General features: G+C 34.8%; 1 protein-coding gene across 3 annotated transcripts in view; it reads right to left on the bottom strand.

Annotated features, from left to right (window-relative positions):
* TLL1 (tolloid like 1) overlaps positions 1-14648 on the bottom strand; it is a gene marked incomplete at its 5' end in the record, with an annotated part of 132579 nt that overhangs the window by 17058 nt on the left and 100873 nt on the right. For all 3 annotated transcript variants that reach the window (XM_080343448.1, XM_080343449.1, XM_080343450.1), the window contains 4 exons: positions 3433-3613; positions 6476-6636; positions 9580-9705; positions 11175-11370. In XM_080343448.1, the coding sequence (XP_080199574.1) occupies positions 3433-3613; positions 6476-6636; positions 9580-9705; positions 11175-11370 (664 nt within the window). The remainder of the gene's footprint in view (positions 1-3432; positions 3614-6475; positions 6637-9579; positions 9706-11174; positions 11371-14648) is intronic.

Raw genomic sequence — 14648 nt, 5'->3', positions numbered from 1 at the left:
TCTTTCTAACTAAATGCTTACGCATATTTCTGTTGTGATTAAATTAATAAAACTATTAAATGCCTTCCAGCAAGTATCTGAAGACACTAGCACTAAGTATTTCTCCACAGATATCATTGTAAAAGTATTGTATTCTGAAGACAAGTATATAAATAGGCAAAAACCTCACTTCATCAGTTGAACAGTGATCAGATATCAAGTCCCAAAAGTCAAAATCCTTCAAATCCAAAGTCCACTCTTCATTGACAGAGTAACAGCGTATTATGTCCATATTAAGGAATTCAGGGACAAGAAAGTTATAGTGTTTTCTGACAGCCATGAGTGTTTTGTCTGATTAATTATTCAGAGACAACAACCTCTTTTTAGATACTAAGTTCAGAAGTTTGATTTGTCTCAAGCATTACAAAGTTTCTGTTTTAATCAGGAAATATTGTCAAAAGGGGAAAGCCAGATAACATAGAAGAATAGAATCTGCTAGAATGATAACAACTGGAAAAGGATTGAGAAAGAATAAAAATAAAATATAAAGTATCTGAACTCATATGAAATGAGAGAAGAGATTATGGCAGAAATGCATTATAAAGCATTCAGTAAGTTTATATACTTAAAGACCCAAACTATGTTTATATGAAACTATGTTTCTTTGAAGGGGATTATATATATACACACACTATATCCAGGAGACATCACACCTTTCTATTCATTTAAAAAAACCCACATTAGTTCAGACTTGTCCCTGCCTAATAAATTTATTCTAGTGATCAATGGTGTCATTTAAAACATACTTTTTAAATTACCAGGAAAAATTTATTTTTACCTAGAGAGGAAAGAGAAGAACATTTCATTCAGAAGTGAAAAAGAAAAGGGAAATAATGGTTGTGAAGGATTACAGCCTGATGCTTTGAACTCTGTGAATTACGGTCTAGTCTTTCCCTAACACACAGCATTGGCCTGATTTCTTCATAGAACTCACTCACAATGTTAATAGATCATTTAAACAATAAATATATATGTGAAAATGAACCATCACTTTAAAGAAAACCAAAATGTAACTGACTACAAATGTATAAATGTTCAGCATGTTGACAAAACACAACTTCTGCATGACGGAGATTATACAAAATACAAAGCTATCATTGCCAGTCTTTTCTGGCACAGCTGTATAAATCCTGAAAATACGTAACAAAATTAATTTGCAGGCCATTTCTAGAACTAGAACATGACAATTCTTATTATTTTAAAAAGTCAAAATATATGATGATTCCTGCTGGCACTACTAGGCCTACATGAAATGACTAGTTGTGTGATTCTAGGAGTAAACTCTGTTTTGTGCATACACTTATTTACTACAAATACAACGTAGACCTTGAAAGCTTCTTCCTAATGTAAAATACAAATTTAAAAGTAAAAAAATTTACTATATGTACAGAGGGATCTGAAAGACTTTGACCAGAGAAACGATTACTAGAAAAAAATAATATGCTTTAAAGAAGGTAAAATGTTTGCTAATTCGTTTGTATGAGATGAAAAGCCTTTTATCATCTTTCATGATTGCTTAAAAAAAAAAAATCAAAGTAATAATATTGATCAGAAGTCTAAACTGATGCTCATATTGCCTACATTTTCTAGACATTATATAGTACAGTTCTACTAATTAGACACTTCTGTGTGGTTTTTTTCCTGAGTCATGAGGTTAGATTCTAAAGAGGCATTTAGCTATCATCAGTAAACTGATTTGTTGATTAGGCAAACAATCAACCAACCCAATACTACTCACTGTTTTTTAGGCATGGAAAAAATGATTTCACGTAAAAAGAACTAGCTGCATTGCATTATACAATATTTCAGTGTCATTATTTTAAATCAGATGCTTTTTCCAGATTGTTTTTTATATAATTTGGGAGGCCCCATTTAAAATTAACTGACTGCCACATTCTCTCAGCATAAATGTGTAACTTCTAAAACTGTTATTTACAAGAAACCAAACCTCTAAAGTCAGCTTAAGAATTCCCAGTACTGAAGAATATGGTGATGCATGCTATCATCTATTCAGTCAAGTCACAACCCTGAAACTTTTTAGGGGAAAGAAACACTGCAAGAGGACGTGAAACAAGCAGTGCTGTGAAGAACAAATTTTGAAACTTTGAAGTATCTTTAACTCAAAGTTATGTACAAAGTTATTTACTCAAAGTACTATACTTGAATGCAATGCAAATAATCATATGCAAGAAAAAAAGACCCACACATTATTGATGTCATATAAGATACTTGAATCTTGACAGATATTCTTCTCATTTTCTAAACCACATCACTTATACAATATACTGATTCTTATTACTTGGTCATAGTTATCTGTTATTAAAGCTAACCAATGAAATACTATTTCATTTTGGTTTTGATAAAATATTTTAGCAAACAAATGTTAATAACAGTGCATGGTAATAAATTTTGCTACATGTTAAACATAGTCAGGATTCAGGTTTTTAGCTACTCTAAAAAAAAAAAAAACTGTGGCAGAATTCAAATCCCAAATGCTGTTGACTTTCGATTTGGGGAGGTGGGTGGACAAGACAGTTTTGTCGTGTAGTTTTACACAAGACAACATAGCTATGCAGATATGTGTGTATATACATAGAAGAAAAACACTAAGCAAAATTTCACTACTAACACCAGGTGGTATCCTACCACAGACAGATTATTATAGTCTACTCCCAATGGGTAATTGCAGAGACCACAGTTATGCAAATATTTCCTCACAACCTCAGCTTCACTCATGTCTAACTGTACTCAGCAATACACGTCCTCAGATGATATAAACTTCCATCACTCTGATCTGCCTCAGTGAAATTACATTCATAACTAAAAAGACGCACATTTTTGCAAGAGCAAGGCCTAAAATTCTGTTCTTCTGCAAAACATTAAGAAGTGCAAAGTTTGGCAAGAAAGTACACATAATGTTAAACAAATGTGGTAGTACGAAGTGGGAATTTCATAGCTAATGCGTTATATTAAGAGATCTGAGTAAAAAAAAAATACTAGTGTACACAGTATGTAATTCACATCACATTACAACTGGGATTTGAAAAAAAAAAAAGAAAAAAAAAAAAAGGGATAAACTAGACCTAATTCAAATTTAGTAACACTTAGTAAATTTGGGGTTTTTTTCCTCCACATCTCACAAAGTTTATTTGTCTCTGCTGTTATTTAAATATATATGTGCATTCCACATATTTTCTACAGACATTATCGCTCAGAACAGTATTTTAAGACAGGAGAGCACTTTATGTTTACATAAATAAAACAAATTCAAAGCTTCCAGGAAAACTATAAGGGAAAAGGTCACTGACTTTCATACTGAAATATAGTATTCACTCTACCTACTCAGTGTATACTCAGAGGCATTCAGGGGTACAAAGGTGTGATTTTCTATACCTGAGAAGAAGTGTGCTTTGAAGCCTTTTTTTGACACAGTGTTGTCAGATCTGAACTCAATTCGCATGTTGTTGTACTGAGAGGTGATAACTTCAGGCACTTCTGTACCACAGAATTTACCGTGTAGTTTAGAATCAGAAGAAAGGCCACTACGAATCTCCACATAATCGTATTTACAAACCTGAGGAAATAAATTTTTTTTTTTTTTTTGGTTAACTGAAAGAAAAGCATAAAGTTGTTTACAAATACAAGAATTCAGATTGGTATATGCTGCTTAATAATAGTTTAATAATATCTTTTTTCCACTTTTCCCTTGCTCTGAAAACATTTGTAAATGCTTACAAACATTCACTGATTTTGTGTAAGAATATTTTAAGGTCACTAAGGCATAGCTATACTATGCATTACATTCAAAGCTGTATTTTGATAGATTCTACTCTGTGTTTAGTATCTACATTTCAACATGCTTAGTAATGGTTCCACTTACTCTAAAAAGTAAAAATTCCAGTCACATTAAACTTAAATCTAGAAATATTCATCCAAAGAATTATACCTATCTTTGCACTATAAATCACATATCCAGAACCTACAAACCTTCTACTGCTTGCACCTCATAGATTTTTTTAATATCAATTTTCTTTAAATATTAATTATCTAATATTTATTTAATATTAATATTTAAATATTAATTTTCACATCTTTTTTAACAGTGGCATACCTATAATTTGGCGGGCTGATGCATGTCATTTTCATTAACAGTTTAAAATTAAAATAAAATAATGTAATAAAAAAAGCGTTATTCAAGACCGGCTACTCATGATAATACTTTCAATGTATAATCCTTTGGGCAACCTAAAGCTTTCTACCTAAAAACTTCTAAGCTTCTTAGGCTCAACTATCAATCATTTAATCAAAAATGTCCCAGTTGTCTGCAATTAAGAGAAAAGAGTGGCCAGGGGGATTCAAACAGAGCTTAGATCATCCATTAAATCCAAGATGTATTTGATAAATCACAATTTCTAGTCAAAAAAAGAGATGTCAGGGGAGTTGGAGAAGAACCACACAAAAGGATGTTTTGGCCTTTTTTGCTTTCTCTCCCTACGAAACATAAAATGATTGTCAACATTTCCGTGTTTTTTTCACATGATACATTCTAGATGTAGATTAAATTTTCATTGCCACTAGAAAAATTTCCAAATATTGCCGAGTTGGATAAGCAACTAATTCAGTGGAAACCACTTTTATACACTATATATAACAGAAATATTTCTAAAACTTGAGTTACTGCTGCATGCTGATTTATCTTAATTGTAAGATAAATTCATATTAATGCATATGATTTTCAAATATAGCTCACAATGTTAATAAATCCCTGCAATTTCAGCAATATATTGGTGGTTAGTTTTGATAATTCACAGCTTTAGATTGGAAATCAGATGTAATTTCAGATAGGTCTAATATCTTTCATACTACACTGTATTAAGAAAAAATTACAAGGTAAATGCAAAATTAAAATTGTAAAATGTAAACGTGAAATATTAAAATTGTAGTATTGGAAAAGACTTATTAAACTTGTTCCTAAATGGAGTTCCTCTAAAAATAAATTAGATCATTTGCTATGTGAATACATTTTATGTCTGCACTCTGACAATATATTAAAATGTTCCAGATATTATATGTGTTTCTTCTGATTTTCAGAGGTACCATTCTTACTACTACTATTTCATGATATAAAGCTGGAGCTGATTTAGTAGCACAAGAGAGGATCAAATCAAAGTTCTAGATGCTGAAAAACATTATGTATGTATCTTGCATGATCTTAGAAAACTCATTTTACTTCATTACACCTCAGGTGTCTTCCTCGCAAATCTGTCTTAAGTACCAAGAAACTGCATGAAAAATATTTTATAATTTGTTTAAATGGCAATTCAATTTAAATTCTTTGGGATTTTTAAGACTTTTATTATACCTTTTGCAGTTCTTGTAGGGATGATAACAGGACATGAATGTAATATATTATAAATCATTAAAAGTAAGTTGGAATTTCATGGACTTTAGTAATGACCTTAAGTTATTTAAAAGAAAAAAAAAAAAATCTCACATTGCTGCCTCTGCAAATAAATTCGAGATATTTTGGAGATGCCATGGCTGTTTTTTTTTCTTAGTTATAAATGGAACTCCAGCTTTTGCCACTTCAAATCTCATGCCCAAAACATGGCACATCTTCACATCAAATATAATCCTATAAATTTGTTTAATCAGAAATAATGTCATGGGATTTGAGTTTTTAACATCATATGAAGAATATACAGATAAGCTCAATGGCTACAGCACATTACATCTGGAGTGCTGCAAGGAGACTCAATGGTATGACAGACTGGTGTCTAGGAAGTAGAACAGAGGATAAAAATTTGATTTTGAAACCAATATTTTGCCAATTTGCACCCAAAAATCACTCCAACCCTCACCACTTTGTTTAATTCTCTGCCCTGCCCTTTTCCCCATCTGAGGATGAGATCCTCCATACCTCCGGGGCTGCCCGGTTCAAACACTGCTACACAGTTCTGTTGTGCCTTATTTCCAATATTGCTCTTTTTAAGATATTCCCACCAAGGTACTTGTAAGTTATTTAAATGCTCCATCACTAACCACAACTTATGTATATTCTTTGTAGTCATAGTCTGAAAAGATGATTTGGTTTCTCCAGAATTTCTTCTCTTGAATTCTTTCCAATATGCCTCAGCCATTAGTTCTGTTTTACTTTGTTGATAAAAAAAGTCAACTGAGACTCAGCAGAGAACATTTCTTTTAAATTTCTTGTAATACATATACATTTAGATGATATGTAAAGGAGAGCTATTCTCTCCATGCTTGTTTTGAAAGAATCCAGAAACAGTCCCAAAACGAAAACAGGAATATCTATGGTTATTGTCATTGTATGAAGAATCAGCAAGGGTTTTATAAGACAATATCTATTTTTCAACACTCATGAAACTGTTTATTGTGTAACAGATTGTGCAGCTATTTGTTCACAGTTACTTACCTCATTCCCTTCTAACTCAAAAAACTCAAACTTCATTGAAATTCGGTATTGTGTTGGGGCAACCACCTGCCACACACAGTTTTTGTTTGGAGGATACTCTTTGGGCCACCCTGGTGTGGTTATAGTCCCATTTAGCTTTGTCAGGAGTCCTCCACAAGCGGCTGTAAAATTAAAAGGGAGAGCATAATTTCTTGACTGCAACTGTGTTTTACTATAAACAGAAGCATGCTGAGAAGATTCAGTCCTCTCATTAAGTATACTGGTGTAATGCCTAGACAGACTAATCAGAATTTTGTTTTATCATACTTAGTGCAAACAAAGAGAAAGAGACAGCCCCTATCTTGAACAGCTTGCAGGTTTGTGGACAGAGATAAGTTTCAAGACTACACAAGGCGTTATCATATCCATTCTTTTCCCTTCCCTCCAGAGACTCTGGTTATTCTCTCATAGCTTTTCCCATGCAAGTCCTCTGACCTCACTGCCCTCCCCAGGACCTTGACCACTCTTCTTCTGACAGACTACTTAAGATGCACTTGGCATTTCCCCAGCTTCTCTTCTTGATTATTGATCTAGAATCAACCCTACCTGTCTCAGCTCATATAGCTGTATATGTCTCCTGTAACCTACTATAGAGGGTCACTTCTTAGGGATAACAGTCATATACTCTTCAGTCACAATTACTTTTGCTGAAGTATGGATGTTGAAGCAATAGAGAAAATACCTATTTGGCATATATTTGGAAATAACATACAACAGAACAGCTTGTGAATGCAGTTCAGATAGCTAAGGATAAACATATAAACCTTTTCCATCTGTGGGAAAAAAAAAAGGAAAAAAAAAAGGATAGAAGAAAAAAAAAAAAGGAAAGTAATAGGATTTGCAGGGTTTCTTGATCACTCTCTGTTCCATTCATACCATTACAGCACTGTGACAGCACTGGAAATCATCCACAAATCTAAAGAACTGGCTGGGGGGAGCTCCACCTTCTTCCAACTGCTCCACACCAATGCTAAATGCTTTAAAAACTGGCTAGTCCTGCTAGCTGAAGGTCTCACACACTACATTTACTTCAGCCAACACAACTGGGAGAACTCTCTCCAGTTTCTGTGTCAGGGCTCATTTGAGCAATCCAGACACATACCAGTCTTCCTCCTGGCAACTGGCTTTCCAAACAGAAGACACATATAGGTAATCTGAGTAGGGCGGGGGGACTAAGACATTGGGTTACACATCAGTATGTCAAAAAAAACACAGGCACAGGTTTAGAGACTGCACTCAGATGACACAATCTATATTCCCAAAGGATCCAGTCTGTGTCAGGACAACTACAGCTAGTTTTCAGTTTCTGCTTTTCAATGTCACTCTGTTGTTCCTTGGGGCGATGGTAGAAAAAGTGGAAATACTAAAAAAAACCAAAAAACCCTAAAGCTTTCCAATATGCTGCAGCAGGCGAGATTTGGATACGACCAGCATGAAGTAATTTTCTGTGCATGTCAACACTGCAATGAAGCATTGGGCAGAATTTGAGTTAGAAGCTTCTACTCTGGCATTGTGGGAATGAATTCAGCTAGGTCACTCCTCAAATTCCAAAACTATAACAAAGACATAATGTTCACTGTGACTACACAGTGATTTTAATTCAGCAGTCCCAAGTAGTATCTACATACAGTTAGTGCTATGTCATACGGAACAACTGCATATACACTTCTAGGGATAGCTCAGGGTTTTTGCTCCCTGCTGCACTGTATTGATTCCTCTTTTTGCTAGACTTACTTTTCTGTTTGGGTCCTGGGGAAGTACTGCTTCTTTACTTTTGAAGGCAGAGGAAAGTCTTGTGAAAGACTGGTATTCTTCCCTAACATTCTGACTCAGGTCAGCAGGCAGACTGAACCAGATTCCTTACATAAATTTGGACTGATGATCAAAGGCCCAGAGATTAAACCTCTGTCTTCATGGATCCCTTAGCTTAACCTTACTTTCTGCATACTGCTTAATATGCAGGCATCTAAATAAATTCTCTTTCCAATGTGTTCACTATTTAAGGAGCAGGGAGGGAGGAGGGAGAGGGAAGAAACAACTGAAAAACCAACTAGCTTGATTGTAACCAGAATGCAAAACCCAGAATCAGTCACTGCATCACACAAACGCACATGGCCCAAACAAACAAAACCAACTCTTCAGAACCAGAAGCAAAAGAACAAAAAGTGCAAAGAAACTAAGCAAAACTACCCCAAATTGTGACAAATTTTGAATTAAAGCTGGGAAACTGGAAGAGAGCCAGTGAATCACATCAGAAGAAAACTGTAATTCCAAGCACTCCAATTTTCAAACTCCACTCACTATTGAAATAAACAGATGAACTGAGATAAGAATTATCTGTGCTATCCCTGAGCTTGGTGATATTTATGAATAAAAATCAAACAATAATTGGCACGTAATGATTAAGAGCTTTTCCTTCTTTCCTTTGATATGAAATATGTATGGAATGCAAAATCTTATCTCAGTCCAATCCCATGTTTACACAGACTTCCACTTATCAGGTTTTTATTTCTCCAAATGATTATTTGAATGTGCTTTGCTCACCCTGAAATGTAGAATTTGTTTCCAGCAAGAAAAGTCCACAATCTGACTGGGAGTGAGGAGGATTTCCCTGAGCCTTGAGCTAGAATAAAGGATTCTGCTCTTCAAATCAGCCAGCTTCCCAGTCACACCCCTGTCAGAGGTGGTCAGAGGGACCACTAAATACTCTAATTCTGAGACAGTGGCACATTGCTGATAAATGTCTCCTTACATGTGGTGGAAGACTGTTTTAATGAGCATGAAGGATGTAATGAGTGATTTGGGAAGGTATGAAGTCCTACTTTGCATTGTTTCCAATCGACTAACAGCACCACCTGTAAAGCTAAATTAGTGACAGACATCAGATGAAGATGACTGCCGGGGACCGACATTACTCTTCGCACCATTGCTAAAAGGGAGCACGGGTTTTCCATGCCGGGTTCCACAGGTCTCACATTGCTAGGACAGAGCATATAAAAGGTGTAATGTTTCAGTCATGGCACTCTGTGAGCTTTAAGAGCCCATAACACAGCAACGCACTGTACCTTCACAACTCTTTTTGTCAGGACCAAGTTCATAGCCAGGATCACAGGCGCACTGGTAACTGCCCAGAGTATTTACACAGCGCTGCTCACAGCCACCATTGTCAGGTTTGGCACATTCATCTTCCTCTGCCAAGACAGGGAAGAATGCAAAAATGTGTTAAATAGTTACCTTCCTCAGCTGTAATTGCTGGATCAATATTAACCCAGAAAGCTGTACACATGCCATTTTAAGGTGCACTACATAACACACTGTGGTTGCTGACTAGAGCATTTTCAAATGCTAAGGAGACCTGCAATGAAGAAAATGAAAATTTGTCCTTTGTGGGATTTGGGTGGGGTTTTTTACAATACCTACTGACAGCTGCAGACCTAATTTATAAGCACTTTGTGGGCAGCATACAATAATTCAGGCAGCAGTAATCTAAAGGTTTTATAAAGTATTGAAAGAAAGATTGAAAATCCACAGCAGGGTCACTTGAAGGGCACTTTATCTCCCACAGAATCAATTTGTGCATTATCCTGAATTCATACTCAAAAACAGATTAACAGAATCCTCAAATCCCAGGTTTTCATTCCACCCATATTAAAGGGAACAAGATGCATCAGTGACGGGGGAGGGAAAGGAATAATGTATTATCTGTAGTAGCTCTGAAGTATACCCATGAGATTCATTGTTAAAATATTCCTCAGTCATTAAAATATTGCTTCCTTATACCAGGACAAGTAATTTCTTCAGAATAAAACAGAGCTCCCACTCATGCCTACAGCCTTCAAGGTTACGATTACCTACATTGAAAACTAGCAGTTAGGGTAAGAAAAGCCTCAGCTTGTGGCTTTTCAAAAAAGCAAAACAGTTCTCCTTGTGGCATGACCTGTATTTCAGGTGTCACCATGGCCACACCACTGCTAGTGGCTTTTACTGAGCCAAAGGTAGTGCAGGGTAGGAATTACAACCTCCTCATGCACCAACTGCTGCAGGTATACCTGCAATTGCATTACACCTGTCCCACCTCCCTTATCCTGCCCACCCAAAATGGAGGAAGACCATAAGGCCTTTGGCCACTGTATCATTTCTCAGCTGTGTGTTTTTTTCTTATTCACAGAAAGTAATAAATTGATAAAACAACCTAATGCAGCAAAAGGATTAGAAAAATACCACAACGTTCAGACAAAACACCCATTTGCCTGTATCGTTATTATATTATTTAAATTTATATTTGATAACACAAATACAAATAAAATTAAAACAGAACCAAAACAAACAAAAAAACTCACATCACAAGCATTTTTTATAGGATTAGGTATGTTTCACAGGTGTTTCGAAACTAAGCTGATTATTTGAGCCTGAAGAATCTAGGAAATTGCACTGCATGCGTTCCTTCATTCTTTGGACCTTTTACAAGGAGATAGAAATACCTTAACTGTTTTGATTTGATAAAATTTCATGCCCAGGTAAAAAATATGCTGGAGACAGCACAGAGTTGATTTTAGAAAAAGTAGGTTGAAAAATATTTTTCATATCCTATAATATGTTTTCTCATTCAAAAAGAAGTGATAATCAACTCACAGGTCCCAAAATATGCTTTAACATTTACCTTTAAAAAAGTTAGCTGCAAACCCTGCTTTGTTAACAGTTCCATCAGAAACAAACTTCATCCACAGCGTATTAGAGGTAGATCTAATGTCTTCTGGCTTGTCATAGCCACAAAAGTGACCAATTAAAGGACTGTTCTCATTCGTTCCATCTCGAATTTCCAAGTAGTCATATGCACAGTTATCATGTCTTTCAATCTGTAAAAAAATATTTTTTGAAGTTACCTACTTGAACTTGACCATAAATATCAAATATCAATCAGCTACTACAGAATAGAACTTTTTCAAAGTTAAGGTTAAGGTTCTCTGTTTAGGGTTCAAACACCAGGAAGATAAGAAAAAGAACAAGTATCATTGGACTGTTTTTAATATACTTGTTTTCTACAAGAATAAATAATTTTGAGATTGTTACACTGAACACAACAGTTTAACTGGAAAAATGAAACTAAAAAAACACCCGCTCACCTCTAAGCTTGCCCATGTTCTGTCAAATTCCTACTCTTAGTTCAAGTAAAGTCATCTTTTCTTGTGTACACTCAAGTATATAAAATTAACAATTCAACAACTAACCAGGTCAGAAATATTAATTGGTTTTGAAATATTAAAAAAAATAAATTTTAATTTTAAATTTTTTGACATTATCAACCTATACTGTTTCAGGTGACGATCAATATTTTATTTTCTTCCTTCTTCTTCAACACAGTGCAAAATTTTGCATTTGCCAGTATCCACCATGTTGTAGGGTAACTGTAAAAAATTTCAGTGCGTTTGGGGCATCTGTAGAATTAGATCCAAATACACTTCTAAAATTATCAGCCATTAATTAGCCAGTAGAACAGATGACAAAAGTATCATCACTACTTTTTTTGCAGCTGATGTGTCTGATTTCTGATTCACAGTTCCTGATTTCAAATGTCTTCTTTTAACTTGAGCGAATCTTTGGATAGAGAAATCTACTGAAACCAGAACAATTGAAAATGCACCTCTCACTTAAACGTCCTGTCAGATAACATCCAAACATAGACCAGCACGTGAGTGGACATGTATGTTTCTATTTGGGTAGCAAGTCTTGTGCTCTTCACATAATAGTATCTGCAGAGTTAGTCAGAGTGGGAATCGCAACTAAGAAGAAAGCAGTAGAAGCCCAAATATAATCCTATCTGAAACACAGATAATTTATGATGCTTGTCTTTATTGAGAAAGTATTTTTCCCAACAGAATTAAAAGCTCTTTTTTACTACAGTATTGCTGCAAGTTACTCAAGTAATATAGCACCTTAGCTATAAAAGAATTAACTAAATCCAAGCATTCAAAAATAAACCCTCTAAGAAAACTATTGTTCAACTAAGTGGCTGAATCCATGAGGCAGGGTTGGAGGGCAGACAGGACTATAGTCAGGGAGAAAGCATTGCAGAAGCCTCAAATTCAATTCAACACATCCAAATTCTATTAAAATGACTAAGATGTCAAAACCAAACCAAACCCAGAAAAATCAACATCTTATCTCAGGACAGAGGTTTTCTTGCATGTAAGCTGCATAGTTAGCACAAGTGGCTGCTGATACTCTGCTCTAATTGTGCATTATGACCAAGACTAAGCCCAGTAACCACCACAGACTAAGGAGATTTCATTTAGCATATTAGGATTTCAGCTTCTTTTATGTAAGAGGGAAAATTGGGGGAAGAGTTTGTTCGATTTTATTTCATTTTAATGGCATCAAAATATAGCACTTATACACAGAATTTGTCTGTCTTCTTTCCAACTATCCAATTCTTCAAGATTTACATATGCAATTTTCTTTCACTCACTTCTCTGGCACAATCCATACTGCCATTTACTCTGATTTTTTAGCTGTTTGCTCAATAATTGCTTTGGGCCAGAGTTTGGGAAATGATTGAGAAAAGTCAAGAAGATCTGGGATGCAACTACTCATTGCTAACTTCAATGGCAATTGTACATTTCCAACTAATTTGATCAGGCACGTGCCTACCTGAGCATTGATAAGTTTTTGACACTGTAATACCAATTCCAAGTTTTCATTAATCTAAGTAATGAATTTTAAACATATGACATCATATTCCGATTTGAAACAAAGGCTGCCTTGTTATCTCAATAAAAATCATTGGCACTCTGATGCAGAAAGAAGTGAGCTGGTCCAAGGATCACTATTATCAATGAAGGAATTGTGTATTTTCCCCATGTGTCCATGGTCTTTTCACTACTCAAGACTTTTAATTAACGTCTTTTTCCATGTTTCCATGTTTTCCATGTTCTGTGGGGTAATAAGGAAAATCTGATTTTTCACAAGCCAAGTGCAGCTCTAAGTTAAACGTACCAAATTCCAATTGAGGTGAATTGTTAATTTCTTTTCTAAGAATCACTCTGTTTTTGGCAGAAGACAACAGCTAAAAATACGTTTTGTAAAGCAGTAAGTCACTGAACTTCCTAAGATTATAAAAATCAACCAACTTAGAAAGTGCTCTTGATTTTCAACAAAACAGTTAGAAAGGTGGCCATTCTACCATATTCATTTTTTTTAGTGTACTGCTACTGCAAGTGACATTATTATAATTATCAATATGATTATATTAAGAGATTAAGTTGTTCCCTTTATATATAAACTAACAGATAAGTATTGCATTTTTGAGAAATGAAAACTGTGGATGGAGGCACTTGGTAACCATTGAAAAAGAACTACTATAAAACATACTTTGCTTATCTGTACCTTAGGTTTTAAGATGTGGTATTGTCATCTGGGAACACTGCCATACAAAGATCTGTTATACTTGAAATAGCCTCATTTTCTTCCTACTACAAGGACAGAAAATCTTCTCAAGTTAATGAAACAACTCCCAGTTGTAAGTGAACTGATCCTGTAAACCTTATTTACTGGAGCATTAAAATTTCACAAGATTGATATTACATGCGGATGAGAAAGATATGCAAAATGTTAGCAAATGCAAAAAAAGCATAAATAAACAAGTTTTACAGAAAAATGCATTGTGTATAGGAGAATGAAAGAAACCATCGGGTCCTCAAGGACTCAGAGGAAACCCAGAATTTGAATGGCATTAGAGAACTAAGTTGAGAAAATGCCAGAAAAAATCCTAAGACCGGACCATAAGCACAAGAAAACTCTAAGAAATCTCCTGGTCAAATGGAAAGCCAGATATGTTCTCAACATTCATTTTAAAAAGAAAAGAAAATCCCTTACACATAGTTTCAGGGTTTTTTTTTTAAAAAAAGCAAAACCAAACAAAAAACCCCACAAACACACAAAAAAAAAAAAAAACAAAAAACCCAGAAACAACAACTTTACATGCAAATGTATTTGTTCAAAAATTCTAGACTACCTTTGTTTTGTAGTCCTCCTCCAATAGAAAAAATAAATAGGGGAGGAAAAATAAATAAAGAAAAAAAGAAGAGTGGAGGATTTCAAGAACAAATTTGGTAGTAATCATATTTCAGGAAAAATC

The sequence above is a fragment of the Nesoenas mayeri genome (genome assembly GCF_963082525.1).
Source record: "Nesoenas mayeri genome assembly, chromosome: 4".
Lineage (NCBI taxonomy): Eukaryota > Metazoa > Chordata > Aves > Columbiformes > Columbidae > Nesoenas > Nesoenas mayeri.
The sequence above is the reverse complement of the archived record's forward strand: the minus strand, read 5'-3'. Positions and strand labels throughout refer to the sequence as shown.